This window comes from Schistocerca serialis, chromosome 1 (assembly GCF_023864345.2).
Source record: "Schistocerca serialis cubense isolate TAMUIC-IGC-003099 chromosome 1, iqSchSeri2.2, whole genome shotgun sequence".
Lineage (NCBI taxonomy): Eukaryota > Metazoa > Arthropoda > Insecta > Orthoptera > Acrididae > Schistocerca > Schistocerca serialis.
This window is the reverse complement of record NC_064638.1, coordinates 358,749,356-358,764,780: the sequence shown is the minus strand read 5'-3', so window position 1 is coordinate 358,764,780 and position 15,425 is coordinate 358,749,356. Positions and strand designations below refer to the sequence as shown.

General features: G+C 45.8%; 1 protein-coding gene across 1 annotated transcript in view; it reads left to right on the top strand.

Annotated features, from left to right (window-relative positions):
- Nucleotides 1–327: 327 nt before the first annotated feature.
- LOC126457486 (uncharacterized) overlaps nt 328–15,425 on the top strand; it is a 39,159-nt gene continuing 24,061 nt past the window's right edge. The window contains exons 1-2 of the mRNA XM_050093787.1: nt 328–455; nt 8,742–9,073. Of these exons, the coding sequence (XP_049949744.1) occupies nt 330–455; nt 8,742–9,073 (458 nt within the window). The 5' untranslated portion in view covers nt 328–329. The remainder of the gene's footprint in view (nt 456–8,741; nt 9,074–15,425) is intronic.

Genomic DNA, 15,425 nt, shown 5'->3' with positions numbered 1-15,425 from the left:
CGTATTTATCGATTCCGAGACGAATGGAAACTGCTTTGATGCGAACTGTTTTCCTACACGGCAACAGGCACGGTGATGTGTTTTTGGTGTTTCCACGCTACTGTCCACCCCCTGTACTCTGAGGCGTGTGGCCGTACGCTGCTAGACAGGAAGCCCTCCTAGCTGGAGGCAGCGGCCCCCGCCGGCCCAGCGACCGGCGCTCCAGGAAGCCGCCGGGTGACCGGCGCTGGCCGGCGCGGCCGTCGACCCCTGTCCTGTATCCGCGGTGCTGTGGCGGCCCCTGCCCCTGCTCCTGCTGCTTCTGCACGGCGCTCAGTCCGACCCCAGCCATGGCGCGCGCCGCCCGCCTCCTGCCGGCTCTGGCCGCCGCCCTGCTCGCCGCCGCCGCCCTCGCCGCCCCATCCTCCCTACTGGACGCCCCCAGCGACGCCGCCGCTGCTCAAGACTGCAACAAGGTAAACGCAGCCACTCTCGATCGTTCACTCACTCCAGGCGGCTCTGTTCCTGCGTACTCACAAGGGAACCTCCCCATCGCACCCCCCTCAGATTTAGCTATAAGTTGACACAGTGGATAGGCCTTGAAAAACTGAACACAGAGCAATCGAGAAAACAGGAAGAAGTTGTGTGGAACTATGAAAAAAAATAAGCAAAATATACAAACTGAATAGTCGATGCACAAGATAGGCAACATCAAGGATAACATCGGTTCAGGAGCGCCGTGGTCCCGTGGTAGCGTGAGCAGCTGCGGAACGGGAGGTCCTTGGTTCAAGTCTTCCCTCGAGTGAAAAGTTTACTGTCTTTATTTTCGCAAAGTTACGATCTGTCCGTTCGTTCATTGACGTCTCTGTTCACTGTAATAAGTTTAGTGTCTGTGTTTTACGACCGTACTGCAAAACCGTGCGATTAGTAGACGAAAGGACGTGCCTCTCCAATGGGAACCGAAAACATTTGATCGCAAGGTCCGCCGATTCCTCCACAGGAAAACATGTCTGATATATTCTATACGGCACTGGTGACGGCATGTGCGTCACCTGACAGGAATATGTTGTCGACCCACCTAACTTGTACACTTGGCGAATGGGTAAAAAGATTCTTCTACCTTGCCCAATTTAAGTTTTCTTGTGGATGTGATGAAAACGTAAGAGTTTGTCACATAAACTGCAACAAATGAATGCAACAGTTTCACAGTCGCACAGTTTTCCCTGTGCTCTGTCAAAACATACGTTTTTAACGTTTTCAAATTTTTCCTTGTGTAGACCGTCAAATCCTACATATGTCCAAGCAAACTTGAACATGTCCTGGAATTTTGGAGAGCGAAGTTGATTATGTGTGAGTGCCTGAAGTTTGATAATTGTCTGAAAATAAAAAATTAAACTTTTCATTCTATGGAAGACTTGAACTAGGGACCTTCTGTTCCACAGCTGCTCACGCTAACCACGGTACCACGGCGCTCCTGAGCTCAGATGGTTCTTGATGTTGCTTATCATGCACATGGACTACTCAGTTTGTATATTTTGCTTATTTTTTTCATAGTTCCACACAACTTCTTCCTGTTTTCTCGATTTATCTGTGTTCAGTTTTTCAAAGCCTATCCACTGTGCCAACTTATAACGAAATGTGAGGGGGGTGCGACGGGGAGGTTCCCTTGTCAGGACATCTTCTTCATCGCTTTTAACGACAATCCACTTGTACATTATAGACGCAGTCATAGCTCAGTTGGATAAGAAAGCTGAAAACAGCGTTAAAGGAATGACGTCAACATTTACCTGCTGTGGTTCAGAGGAATAAGTGGAAGCCGAAATGGAAAAGCCCAGCTGAGAACTTGAGCACCAAATTAACACAGGCCTGAGCGTTTGGGATCTCTATCAGGTCGGGTTGAGGGAGGATGTTGTGTACATAGTTCCACGTAGTCAGCGCGTACACAACTTTCCCACTAGAGCGCGACCCGCTAAGCACAACAGCGCAGGTGCAGCGCTCGTCCGTCTCCGCACTACGAGATGGCGCTGTCTTAGAGATGGGCCAAATTCTGCTTCCCCCGATCCGCGTATTAATATGTAACGCAGCCAATGAGATTGATGCTAACGTAGAACCTTTTCTCCTCACGGATCACACTCGCGCAGTGATACCTAAACGCTCGAGGTATTATAACGAGTGTACAGACCTCCGATTAATCAGTTTGCATTAGACTGCATTAGTCTGCAGTCTGCGCCTAATAACATTATCATATTCCTGTACATAGCCATGAAGATAAATTAACAGACACTTTGTCAAGTATCAGAGATATGTGAGAATAAGATTAACGTACCAAGACCAAAGGAACTTCAGATTTTCAATTGTAAATAGCATCCAGAATCAAGTTAAGTAAGGTTTATGATTGTTATTATTTTAATAAATGTGTGTGAAAATTACTCAAGTTCTGTTTAAAGTTGGTCACCGTCAATCTGCTACTCTAACCGTGCAACTGGCATTTCTATCGTCTGACCTAACGGCAGAAGATAAACACGCCACGATAAGACCACGAGACATATTGCTGACACTCGCCTACTTCGTTAGAGCGACAAGTCAAATAATCTGATGATGTGTATACCGAAGATCTTACAGTACGCACACCACAGAGGACATAGAAACAATTCAGAGGCGGGCTGCTAGATTTGTTGAAACGTCTCCTTAGAAAAATTATAAATGACTGTGCTTAAACTGACACACAATATTTTTAGCGCGACTCAATCTGCCTTTAAACAATCCCTACAAAAGAATGGCCCTGACTAACAATAACCTATACCTTTCATGAATCACTTACCTCACAAAAATCTTCGTTACTCGAACTACTGCAACACAGCGTACGACAATACTGCCAGCTGAATAAAAGATTCTAACCACTGAAGTCACTAACTACTGATAGGCATAGTTAGCAAATGAAAGATTTTGATAGAGAACAAACAATGTATTTACCTTAATAGTGTTCAAAAGTCGTAATATATACATCTGTTCGTGACATCCAGTCTTACAAATTTACTGTCTCTGATCGACACACGTCCAGATCATCCGCTCTCAAAACTCCGCCATCTCTCTCCCCACATCCACCACTGCTGGCGGCTCACCTCCAACTGTGCAACGCTACGCGCTGTTCACATCCAACTGCCCAACACTACAATAGCGACTATTCCAACAATGCCACCCAGCCACAGACTGCACACAGCACAGTCAGTGATTTTCATACAGAGCGCTACGTGACGTTACCAATATAAAAACCTAAACAGCGTACTTACATTGTTACTGGTAGGTTTGATCATCACGCGAGTGTTACGGAAATGCTTCAGGAACTCGCGTGGGAGTCTCTAGAGGAAAGGAGGAGTTTTTTCCGTGAATCGCTACTGAGGAAATTTAGAGAACCAGCATTTGAGGCTGACTCCAGTACAATTTTACTGCCGCCAACTTACATTTCGCGGAAAGACCACAAAGATAAGATGAGAGAGATTAGGTCTCGTACAGAGCCATATAGGCCGTCATTTTTCCCTCGTTCTGTTTGGGAGTGGAACAGGGTGAGAAGATGCTAGTTGTGGCACGAGGTGCCCTCCGCCACGCACCGTATGGTGGATTGCGGAGTATGTATGTAGATGTAGTTAAAACTATATTTACTAACGTTTATCAAACAGTCCATCACCATATCGTCTGCCAAAAACATCACAACTGCTATTAAAGCATGAAAACAACTTATAGATGACGTACTAAGAGGCTCTTGTACCAGTACCCAAATTCTGGTGGTTTTCTTACGTCATAACGCGCTTATACGTCCATATCTTTTTATTTATTTATTTTTTTAGAAAGTGGGCCACCGCCTATAAAGCCTGTGTTAATTTGGTGCTCAAGTTCTCAGCTGGGCATTTTCATTTCGGCTTCCACTTATTTCCTAACCCACAATAGGTAAATGTTGACATCATTCCTTTAACAGTCTTTTCAACTTTCTTATCCAATCGAGCTGTGACTGCATCTCTAATTTACCCGACACCGATTCATCATCCTGATTTTTCCGTGCAATAGATTCTTTAGCAATCGACATCCGTATTTAATGAAATTAAACTATTTGGTTCCAAGAACTTTTTAAGTGTCAAACATGTACGACGTATATGTGCAGACTAAAGCGACGAATGAAAATTCGTGGCAAGGCCGAGATTCGAACCCAGGTCTTCTGCTCACGAGGCAGTTCCGCTAACGACTACACCGCCTCTTTGCACAACCACACGGACTACTCTAGGTCGCCTGCCTCTGCAATGCTTTCCCAGTTTAGGGGGAATACAAAATGTCTGAGGCGTGAATGGGAATTTGGGCTGAGGAGGTAGGCTGCTTAAGGTATTCCGTGCAGCTGTGCAAAGCCACCACGCCGAACTAGCGTAGAGATTAGCGCACTTGCCTAGTGAGCAGGACCCATGTTCCAATCCCAGCGTAGATACAAAATATCATTCATCCCTTCAGTCTGCATATAGACACCTGTATTGCTCTTGCATATTTTCTAATGTCAGCTTCTCCCCTTACATTAGAGTGTAATCATCCTCTTTTCTTATCCACTGGAATCAAGCAAAGTATTTTCTAATGCCTTCCATTGGAGTGCCATCTTTCTCTTTTCTTATCCATTGCAATTCAGCCAAGTGTTTTGTAATGCCATCTACCCATCTTCCACCCGATTTTTATATTCGTCTTTTCTTATCCACTGGTATCCAATGCCATCCTCCTCACTTCCATCAGAGCGTCATCTTAGTTTTTTTCCTTATCCATCGGAATCCACCAAAGTGTTTTCTAGCGGCATCTACCCACCTATAAGAGTGTCATCTTCGTCTTTTCTTATCCACAGAAGTCCAGAAAAGAACTTTCTTGGTCTTCCTATCACCTGATGTCGTCCTTGCAGAACTTAAACTGGTGCCTGTTGTTTCTACTAGAATCCTCATACGCAGGAGCACTATACCTGTGTATGCCATCGTGGACAAACTGTGGGGTTCTGAAGCGTAAGAGCAGCAGACTTCGTCATTATGCTTAGGAACGAAGCAAAATTAGCGTTTAATGTCCCATCGATGACGAGGTTATTAAAGAACAACCTCGGATTGAGGAACGATACCGAAAGAATTCAGCCGCGTTCTTTTCAAAGGAACCAGCCCGACATTTGGCTAAAGCGACTTAGGGACATCAGAAGACCTGAATCTATATGGCGGGAGGGGAGTTTCAACGACCGTCCTCTCGATTGTGAATCCAGAGTGCCTCACCATCTCCGCTAACAGAACTGATTATGCAGGATATGGTAAGTTAAGTACGTCCAGCATCAGTACGAGAATCACGAGACACTTGAGTCAAGCACTGGTAACAGCGTGGTATGGACAAATACGTACCAAATTATTTGAGGCCAGTCAGCGCGGCCACCTACCTAGATACCTCTCAGTGAACTGTCTTCAGAATGCGCGTTGGCGGCATTTAAAGGACAACAGGACACACTGAAGATCACAGGCTGCAGAATTTGCATTGTGGCGAGGAGGCCGAGCGTCCGGCAGCTGTTCAAAATCGGTCTTTGCGCTGTGGCTGCCCTGGCTTCCCACGCTTGTTACAGACTTCTATCCTCGGGACTATTCCAAGGTGCTACACGTACATTCGCCTGCTCACATATCTCGCTCAAAAGCATTTCATCTTGGTGAGAGTCATACTTACGTCTCTGCTCTCTGACCTATTTCTTTATTTTCCAGTCTCTCGTAGAAATTCACAGTAAGAATCTCATACAGTATTCAGAGCAGCGTTAACACCATTTCACTATATTTAACCCAGTATCATTAAAGAGCAAGAGATCGTTCATGTTCATAGAGCATTTACTTCATACCATATTCTACAATGTTCAGACTGTTTCTTGGACTGAATACGCATATGACTCTGGTTTAGCGTGGAATAACATTCACGGTTCCATTTGACTTTTTCATGTACACAAAGTACTGCCATGAGTGAAAACAAAGCTAAGCAATTGAAAAATTTCAAGAATTTAGCATTGAATCTTGAACTGTTGAATTTGTCTGCTGACGTCCTTCTACTCATAAAGCAACATAGTTTTTTACTTGTAGCACAATCAAGTTCCATTCAGTTCGGTGTACCGATTGGAATCTTTTCTGTGGTACATTTCGGTACTTCCATACCCATGTCGTCTGTGCATCAGTTTGGAAACCGCGATTATGAAAATAGTTAGGATCGCTACAAAGTGGTCAGCAGGAGAAGACGTAACACTGCTCAGTCGACTGTATCCGAGTACTATGGACTAATTTCAAAAGCTCTACAGTGTATCCTACAGAGATGATCCGCAATCAGCTCTCGGTGATAGTTCATCGAATGAGAACTTCAAGATCAGTGCTATGGATTTATTTGGAATGAATAGATACGTTCAAACTTTCCCTCTCTCATTTCCACTGTTAACATAACAGATTTAACCATTACACCACACGATGCTCCACAGACACATATTTCAGACGTCTGGCGCCAGTGCGGCCGTCCTAACGGCTAAGCTCGCTGCAAGTTACTGAGCCTTCACGCCTCTGTCAGATATTTTCTTTTTGGAGAGCAACGTTTGATCGCCTACCGAATTCTAATAGCCCCCTTGTGCCGAACTACCAAGAGTTGAGGTGTTGACTACGCGTTCTGAAATCAAGGACCACATATTCGTAATAAAAGAAAAAAAAATACAAGAAGGCGCAGTGCTTAAAACAATGCAGTCGAGTTTCGAAGAAACGGGTTTCGTTAACATTTCTACTACACTGGTTTATGTTATTTGCACTTTCTTTAAATCAGACGAGGAGGGTGGCAGGATGGTTCCCGCAACAATGCAATAGTTCATTTTATTTTCCATCCCTGTTAAGGTGACCTATCGTTGCGTGCCTAATGAGCTTGGTGGTGAAGAGGCGACACACGGTAATCTTCGTTTGTTGCATAAAAATGACGATGAATCCTAGTAGCAATTCGTAATGGTGGTAATAGCCATAGTTAACAAGGGGGCTACTAATGGTGATAGCAATAATAATAATAACAATAATAGTAGATTTAGTCGTAGCAGACATTTAGAATAAAAATAAAATTGATAATTTGAGTATTTTTGAAGCTGTGTTAATGTAAGTTAAATATGAGGAATCATGACTTACCACCTCTGATCGTAATAACGGCCTTGATACGCCTAGGCATTGAGTCAAACAGAGTTGGATGGCGTGTACAGGTACAGCTGCCCATGTAGTTTCAACACGATATCACAGTTCATCAAGAGTAGTGACTGGCGTATTGTGACGAACCAGTTGCTCGGCCCCCATTGAGCAGACGTTTTCGATTGGTGAGAGATCTGGAGAATGTGCTGGTCAGGACAGCAGTCGAACATTTTCTGTACCCAGAAAGGCCCGTACAGGACCTGCAACATGCGGTCGTGCATTATCATACTGAAATGTAGGGTTTCGGAGGGATAGATGGTTGAAATGGCTCTGAGCACTATGCGACTTAACTTCCGAGGTCATCAGTCGCCTAGAACTTAGAACTAATTAAACCTAACTAACCTAAGGACATCACACACATCCATGGCCGAGGCAGGATTCGAACCTGCGACCGTAGCGGTCGCTTGGCTCCAGACTGTAGCGCCTAGAACCGCACGGCCACTCCGGCCGGCGCAGGGATAGAATGAAGGGTAGAGCCACGGGTCGTAAAACATCTGAAATGTAACGTCCACTGTTCAAAGTGCCGTCAATGCGAACAAGAGATGACCGACACGTGTAACCAAGGGCACCGCATACCATCACACCGGGTGATACGCCAGTATGGCGATGACGAATACACCCTTCCAATGTGCGTTCACAGCGATGTCGCCAAACACGGATGCGACCATCATGATGCTGTAAACAGAACCTGGATTCATCCGAAAAAATGACGTTTTGCCATTCGTGCACCCAGGTTCGTCGTTGAGTACACCACCGCAGGCGCTCCTGTCTGTGATGCATCGTCAAGGGTAACCACAGGTATGGTTTCCGAGCTGATAGCCCATGCTGCTGCAAACGTCGTCGAACTGTTCGTGCAGATGGTTGTTGTCTTGCAAACGTCCCCATCTGTTGACTCAGGGATCGAGACGTGGCTGCACGATCCGTTACAGCCATGCGGATAAGATGCCTGTCATCTCGACTGCTAGTGATACGAGGCCGTTGGGATCCAGCAAGGCGTTCCGTATTACCCTCTTGAACCCACAGATTCCATATTTTGCTAACAGTCATTGGATCTCGACCAACGCGAGCAGCAATGTCGCTACGATAAACTGCAATCGCGATAGGCTACAATCCGACCTTTATTAAAGTCGGAAACGTGATGGTACGCATTTCTCCTCCTTACACGAGGCATCACAACAACGTTTCACCAGGCAACGCCGGTAAACTGCTGCTTGTGTATGAGAAATCGGTTGGAAACTTTCCTCATGGCAGCACTTTGTAGGTGTCGCCATTTGCGCTCTGAAAAGCTAATCATTTGCATATCACAGCATCTTCTTCCTGTCGGTTAAATTTCGCGTCTGTAGCACGTCATGCTCGTGGTGTAGCAATTTTAATGGCCAGTAGTGTACTAACCAATTCCGCATTGCATAAAGGTGTCCAGATGCTTTTGATGTGGTAGTGTACGTAGGGGTGGTGAAATGGAGCAATGGTGGAGCAGACAGAGGGTGGTGTATTCTGTGGTGTGTATGGTGGTGCGGCTGTCGGCAGGAGGAGACGGTGTACGACCAGCGGCAGAACGGCTCAGAGAACTACCGCGTGCACGTGGACGGCGTGGTGGTGGCCGTGGTGCCGGCCGAGGTGCTGGTGCCGCTCGTCGTGGGAGCCTCCTCCAACAGCGACCTCGAGCACCAGCTGGAGGAGCTGCTCGCCAGCGCCGGAGCCGGGACTGGGAGCTCGGGCTCAGCCTCCGGCAAGCCACAGCCGCCTCCAGAGGGCGGCCACACCAAGCCGCCCGCCAAGCCGACGCCTCCTCCACCCACACCTCAGTCCACCACCTCTGAGGCCAGCAAGCTGCCTCAGGGAGGCGAGAAGCCCAATAAGTAAGTACACTGCACGAGGACAGGGCCGTTTCACGTTAGCAGGACGGTTAGACATACTGCTTAGCCTTTAATGCTTACATGAGCTGTAGGGGAGGAAGCATCCTGCATATAGAGGGCTCCAAAAAAATGTAGCCACTGTTTAAAAGTCCATAACTTGCAAACTAATTGACGGAGTTGTCTCATTTTTGGTGAAAGTTTAGCTTAAAGTCCAACTTAAAGATATCGCTGTAGGTGTTCGTAATGGTCACCATTAACATCCACATACAGAAGATGCCGCCGAACTGTAGCACAAACTACTGACTGCAACGTCTTCACTTGGATATTTGCACAGGAATGTACGATGGATTCTCGAAGTTCATCCAGTGTGCGTGGCTTTTGTCGATAAACGACGTCCTTTAGTGTTCCCCACAGGTAAAAGTCCAGAGGAGTTAGGTCTGGGGAACGTGGTTGATACTCCACAGCACCTCTACGGCCTATCCATGTTCCTGGTAGATTTCCGTCGAGATACGCCCTAATGCGATTTTGGTAGTGGGCTGGGGCACCATCTTGTTGAAAGTAAACTCTTTCGTCTCCATACAAGTCTCGGATGGCAGGTAAAGTGGATGTCTGAAGCTTCTGAAGGTAAACCTCACCGGTAACTGTGCAGTCAAAGAAGAATGGCCCAATCAAGCCCCGGTAAGACAACCCACACCACACATTTACTCCTGGCAAATTCACGGCTTTGTCTACATGGACGCTCGGATTTTCGGCGGCCCAGTAGATGCAATTGTGCCGGCCGCGGTGGTCTCGCGGTTCTAGGCGCTCAGTCCGGAACCGCGCGACTGCTACGGTCGCAGGTTCGAATCCTGCCTCGGGCATGGATGTGTGTGATGTCCTTAGGTTAGTTAGGTTTAAGTAGTTCTAAGTTCTAGGGGACTGATGACCACAGATGTTAAGTCCCATAGTGCTCCGAGCCATTTGAACCGTTTTTAGATGCAATTGTGGCGATTTACTGTACTATTGAGTTTGAACTGTGGCTCATCAGACCACACAATCATCTCTGTAAACTCTTCATCGTTGCGCACCATGTTAGTAAGCTACTCGCAGTACTCCATTCTACCATCTGGGTCGTCCTCGTTCATTGCGTGTAGCAATCGTGGGATGTAGCACTTACACTTTGCTGTCTTCAAAATTCGCCGAACACTTGAGTGACTCACTCCAGTTTCACGGCCACACTGTCTCACAGACTTCTGTGGTGAGCGAGTGAGCCGGCGGCTGGTGGGCCGGCCGAAGTGGCCGTGCGGTTAAAAGCGCTGCAGTCTGGAACCGCGAGACCGCTACGGTCGCAGGTTCGAATCCTGCCTCGGGCATGGATGTTTGTGATGTCCTTAGGTTAGTTAGGTTTAAGTAGTTCTAAGTTCTAGGGGACTGATGACCACAGATGTTAAGTCCCATAGTGCTCCGAGCCATTTGAACCGTTTTTAGATGCAATTGTGGCGATTTACTGTACTATTGAGTTTGAACTGTGCCTCATCAGACCACACAATCATCTCTGTAAACTCTTCATCGTTGCGCACCATGTTAGTAAGCTACTCGCAGTACTCCATTCTACCATCTGGGTCGTCCTCGTTCATTGCGTGTAGCAATCGTGGGATGTAGCACTTACACTTTGCTGTCTTCAAAATTCGCCGAACACTTGAGTGACTCACTCCAGTTTCACGGCCACACTGTCTCACAGACTTCTGTGGTGAGCGAGTGAGCCGGCGGCTGGTGGGCCGGCCGAAGTGGCCGTGCGGTTAAAAGCGCTGCAGTCTGGAACCGCGAGACCGCTACGGTCGCAGGTTTGAATCCTGCCTCGGGCATGGATGTTTGTGATGTCCTTAGGTTAGTTAGGTTTAACTAGTTCTAAGTTCTAGGGGACTAATGACCTCAGCAGTTGAGTCCCATAGTGCTCAGAGCCATTTTGAACCGGCGGCTGGTGGCCGAGCAGTTCCAGGCGCTTCAGTCTGGAACCGCGCGATCGCTACGGTTGCAGGTTCGAATCCTGCCTCGGGCATGGATGTGTGTGATGTCCTTAGGTTAGTTAGGTTTAAGTAGTTCTAAGTTCTAGGGGACTGATGACCTGAGATGTTAAGTCCCATAGTGCTCAGAGCCATTTGAACCATTTTTTGAGCGAGTGAATTGTTGTAACACACGACGAGAGTTAGCTGGACTTGTTACTGTTACAGGTCGTCCAGATCGTTGTTTGTGTACATTTTTAAAGCAGCCTTCGGCTTCAAATTTGTCTCAAATGCCACGAATCGTTAAACGTGTCGGTGGCTCTGTTTGATACTCATTTCGCCGTTGACGTTCAACCTCATTAATGTTTTCGTACTTAAAATATCACTTTAAAACTAACTTCCTTTCATCGAATGTAAACCTTGCGCCAACCCTGTTTACTCGAGTAACTAGGTGCAACTACGAACAAAACACTTGCTATCTGGCGGCTGTCAGACTGTCATGTGACAAAAAAAAAAAAAAAAAAAACGCAATACAACGCTTGTGTGGCGATGGCCGGAACTACAAACTATTACACTACCAAAGATGAGACAACTCCGTCAATTAGTTTTCCAGTTATGGACTTTTAAACAGTGGATACATTTTTTTGGACCCCTCTGTATAATAGCCGGACGCTGCTGACTGAGTAGATTCGTTATAATCCAAGTCACAGGTAGGATACAGTGGGAGACGGCGCGAACTCCTGCAGTCACAACTGTTCAGAAATCTGTAGATCACATTTGCTAAGAAATCGTTCAGGTGGCTTGGCTGGAGTCCACGGAATGAGCACCGCAGCTTCTGCCTACCCTCGGCGCTCACTGCTCTCTGTGTTCCACTGGATACAGCCGCGAGAATCATATCCTGTTGCGTCCAGCTCTTGATCCTGGTTTTGTTTCCCCACAAAAGTAATCTGCTGCTCCCTATCGGGGCGGTCATATGCGACCACAACGGGATGAGGTCAAGACAGGGCGCTCGCCCCCCCCCCCCCCCCCCCTTCACCCTCTGGGAAGAGGGTGTACAGAGTTTAGTCAGTTGCAACATTACGTTACATTTGTTCTTGTGGCGTCTCGAAACTGACTAACTCATTTACACGATAGTGGCAATTTCAGAGCCTTTGGCCCCTTCTTTGTCGATAAATTTCTCAGGACGCCATGGTCTGGTCTTCTGATGATGTCTTTTCTAATCACTGAGGCACAAATATGAACAGTCCCTTTGATACTCGTATATCTAATCTGTTTAGTATCAGTCTGTTGCAGAATTTCAAGACAACAGACAAGAAACCGCAGTATTCAGTTCCGCATTTAAAAATGTGCTCACGTATTGGAATACAAGCGTACCAATGTCTTATCGCCACCAACTATAAAAAGTGTGATGCATTGTTTGCAGTAATACTAAAAGTAAGACTGCGGAGGATTTAAAAGCTATGACGTTAACATCCTTCTATCACAGGACCCTAGAACATATTTTAAGCTCTAGTGCTGTGATATTCCCGAACGAAAATAAGCTGCTGTAAGAGAATCAACACGTGTTCAGGAAAAAAATCTACTTCCACAGGTACATATGAAGGGCTTATTTCAATAGTGGTACAAGTCCATTTTTGTTCATATTGAGATACAGAGTCCTAAAGTTAAATGAGCGCTGAAAAGTCTGCCGTTGTGATACCGAAATGTTCAAGCATATGGCTTCTTGCTAGAGATGAACCTTTCTTTGTGTTTGTTTGGCACATTAATTTCAGAAGCATCATAGACAGAAAATTGGAGGTAATGGACTTGTACCACTATTGAAATAAGCCCTTCATATGAACTCTGCAAACCACATTGAAGTGAATGGTAACATATGTTATGGGTTTTTCTCGTACCTATCGCGAATGGAGCGGAGGATAATGACCGTTTAGACACCTCTGTGCGTGCTGTAATTAGTCTAACCTTGTCTCACAGTCCCCATAGAAGAGATACGTAGGAGGATGAAGAATTTCTCTAGATTATTCACTTAATATTGGTTCTCCAAACTTTTTAAGTAGCCCTTCGCTGGATGACTGGTGTCTGTCTTTGCAACATGTATGTGACACTGTGCCGTGAGTCGAATATGTGACGGTTTGTATCGGCTATCTCTAGACATGTTCGATACTCCTTGTTAGCCCGATTTGGATTATGTCCCATACATTTTAGTAATATCCTAGAATGAGCCACACGAGTGTTTTATACGCAATCTCATCTGTAGATTGATTATATTTCCCTAGTATTCTGCCAATGAGCTAGGTCTACCCCCTGAGCCTACGACTAAGCCTACCGATCAATCTATTTCATGTTGTTGTTGTGGTCTTCAGTCCTGAGACTGGTTTGATGCAGCTCTCCATGCTACTCTATCCTGTGCAAGCTTTTTCATCTCCCAGTACCTACTGCAACCTACATCCTTCTGAATCTGCTTAGTGTATTCATCTCTTGGTCTCCCTCTACGATTTTTACCCTCCACGCTGCCCTTCAATACTAAATTGGCGATCCCTTGATGCCTCAGAACATTTCCTACCAACCGATCCCTTCTTCTGGTCAAGTTGTGCCACAAACTTCTCTTCTCCCCAATCCTATTCAATACTTCCTCATTAGTTATGTGATCTACCCATCTAATCTTCAGCATTCTTCTGTAGCACCACATCTCGAAAGCTTCTATTCTCTTCTTGTCCAAACTATTTATCGTCCATGTTTCACTTGGGGCTACACTCCATATGAATACTTTGAGAAATGACTTCCTGACACTTAAATCAATACTGGATGTTAACAAATTTCTCTTCTTCAGAAACGCTTTCCTTGCCATTGCCAGCCTACATTTTATATCCTCTCTACTTCGACCATCATCAATTATTTTGCTCCCCAAATAGCAAAACTCCTTTACTACTTTAAGTGCCTCATTTCCTAATCTAATTCCCTCAGCATCACCCGACTTAATTACACTACATTCCATTATCCTTGTTTTGCTTTTGTTGATGTTCATCTTATATCCTCCTTTCAAGACACTGTCCATTCCATTCAACTGCTCTTCCAAGTCCTTTGCTGTCTCTGACAGAATTACAATCTCATCGGCGAACCTCAAAGTTTTTATTTCTTCTCCATGAATTTTAATACCTACTCCGAATTTTTCTTTTGTTTCCTTTACTGCTTGCTCAATATACAGATTGAACAACATCGGGGAGAGGCTACAACCCTGTCTTACTCCCTTCCCAACCACTGCTTCCCTTTCATGTCCCTCGACTCTTATAACTGCCATCTGGTTTCCGTACAAATTGTAAATAGCCTTTCGCTCCCTGTATTTTACCTCTGCCACCTTTAGAATTTGAAAGAGAGTATTCCAGTCAACATTGTCGAAAGCTTTCTCTAAGTCTACAAATGCTAGAAACGTAGGTTTGCCTTTCCTTAATCATTCTTCTAAGATAAGTCGTAAGGTCAGTATTGCCTCACGTGTTCCAGTGTTTCTACGGAATCCAAACCGATCTTCCCCGAGGTTGGCTTCTACTAGTTTTTCCGTTCGTCTGTACAGAATTCGTGTTAGTATTTTGCAGCTGTGACTTATTAAATTGATAGTTCGGTAATTTTCACATCTGTCAACACCTGCTTTCTTTGGGATTGGGGGGGGGGGGGGGGGAGGGGGGGGATGGGGGACCTGTATGCCCGCATGGGTCGATGTCGGAACCAACGTTTTGTAGCATCAGCAACCTCCCCATCATCCGTGTACTGCTTCCCGTGGAATGCATCCTTCATTGGACCAAACAGACGGAAGTCGGAAGGTGCGAGGTCCGGGCCGTATGACTGATGAGGAAGGACAGTTGCGATGATGACAGATGCCTCGCTCAACGACTCACTCGCTTTTGTTCACTGCCAGGGCTCCGTAGACGTTCTGCAAGAGCCTATTAACATATGCGATGCTCTGCTTTCCCGCCAAAAGAAAATCGATGACAGCTCTCTGCTTCTACCGACACCAGTTTGAAGGATACGTATAGCGTTGCTACCTATCATAACATCATTAAACTACAGGAGTTGAAACGGGAATATTCCACGAAGTCCCACAACAAATTCCGCGTTTTTTCAACCAAACTGACGGAAAAACTGACGAACGCCCCTCGTATGTTTTCTCGTTTTGTCAGGCGGATAATTTTACAGTCTGTACATTAAAAGCAAGTTAATAATCTTTTTACCTCTTGAAATCTTACTAAGATCTGCTTGAATATTTGTGTAATTTTTTCAGGCGGTAGGCCTACTTCATTATAGATAACTGCAATATCTGCGAAAAGTCGGACTTTATTTTAATATTGTCTGCAGGTCATAAATATTGAGCAGGAACAATA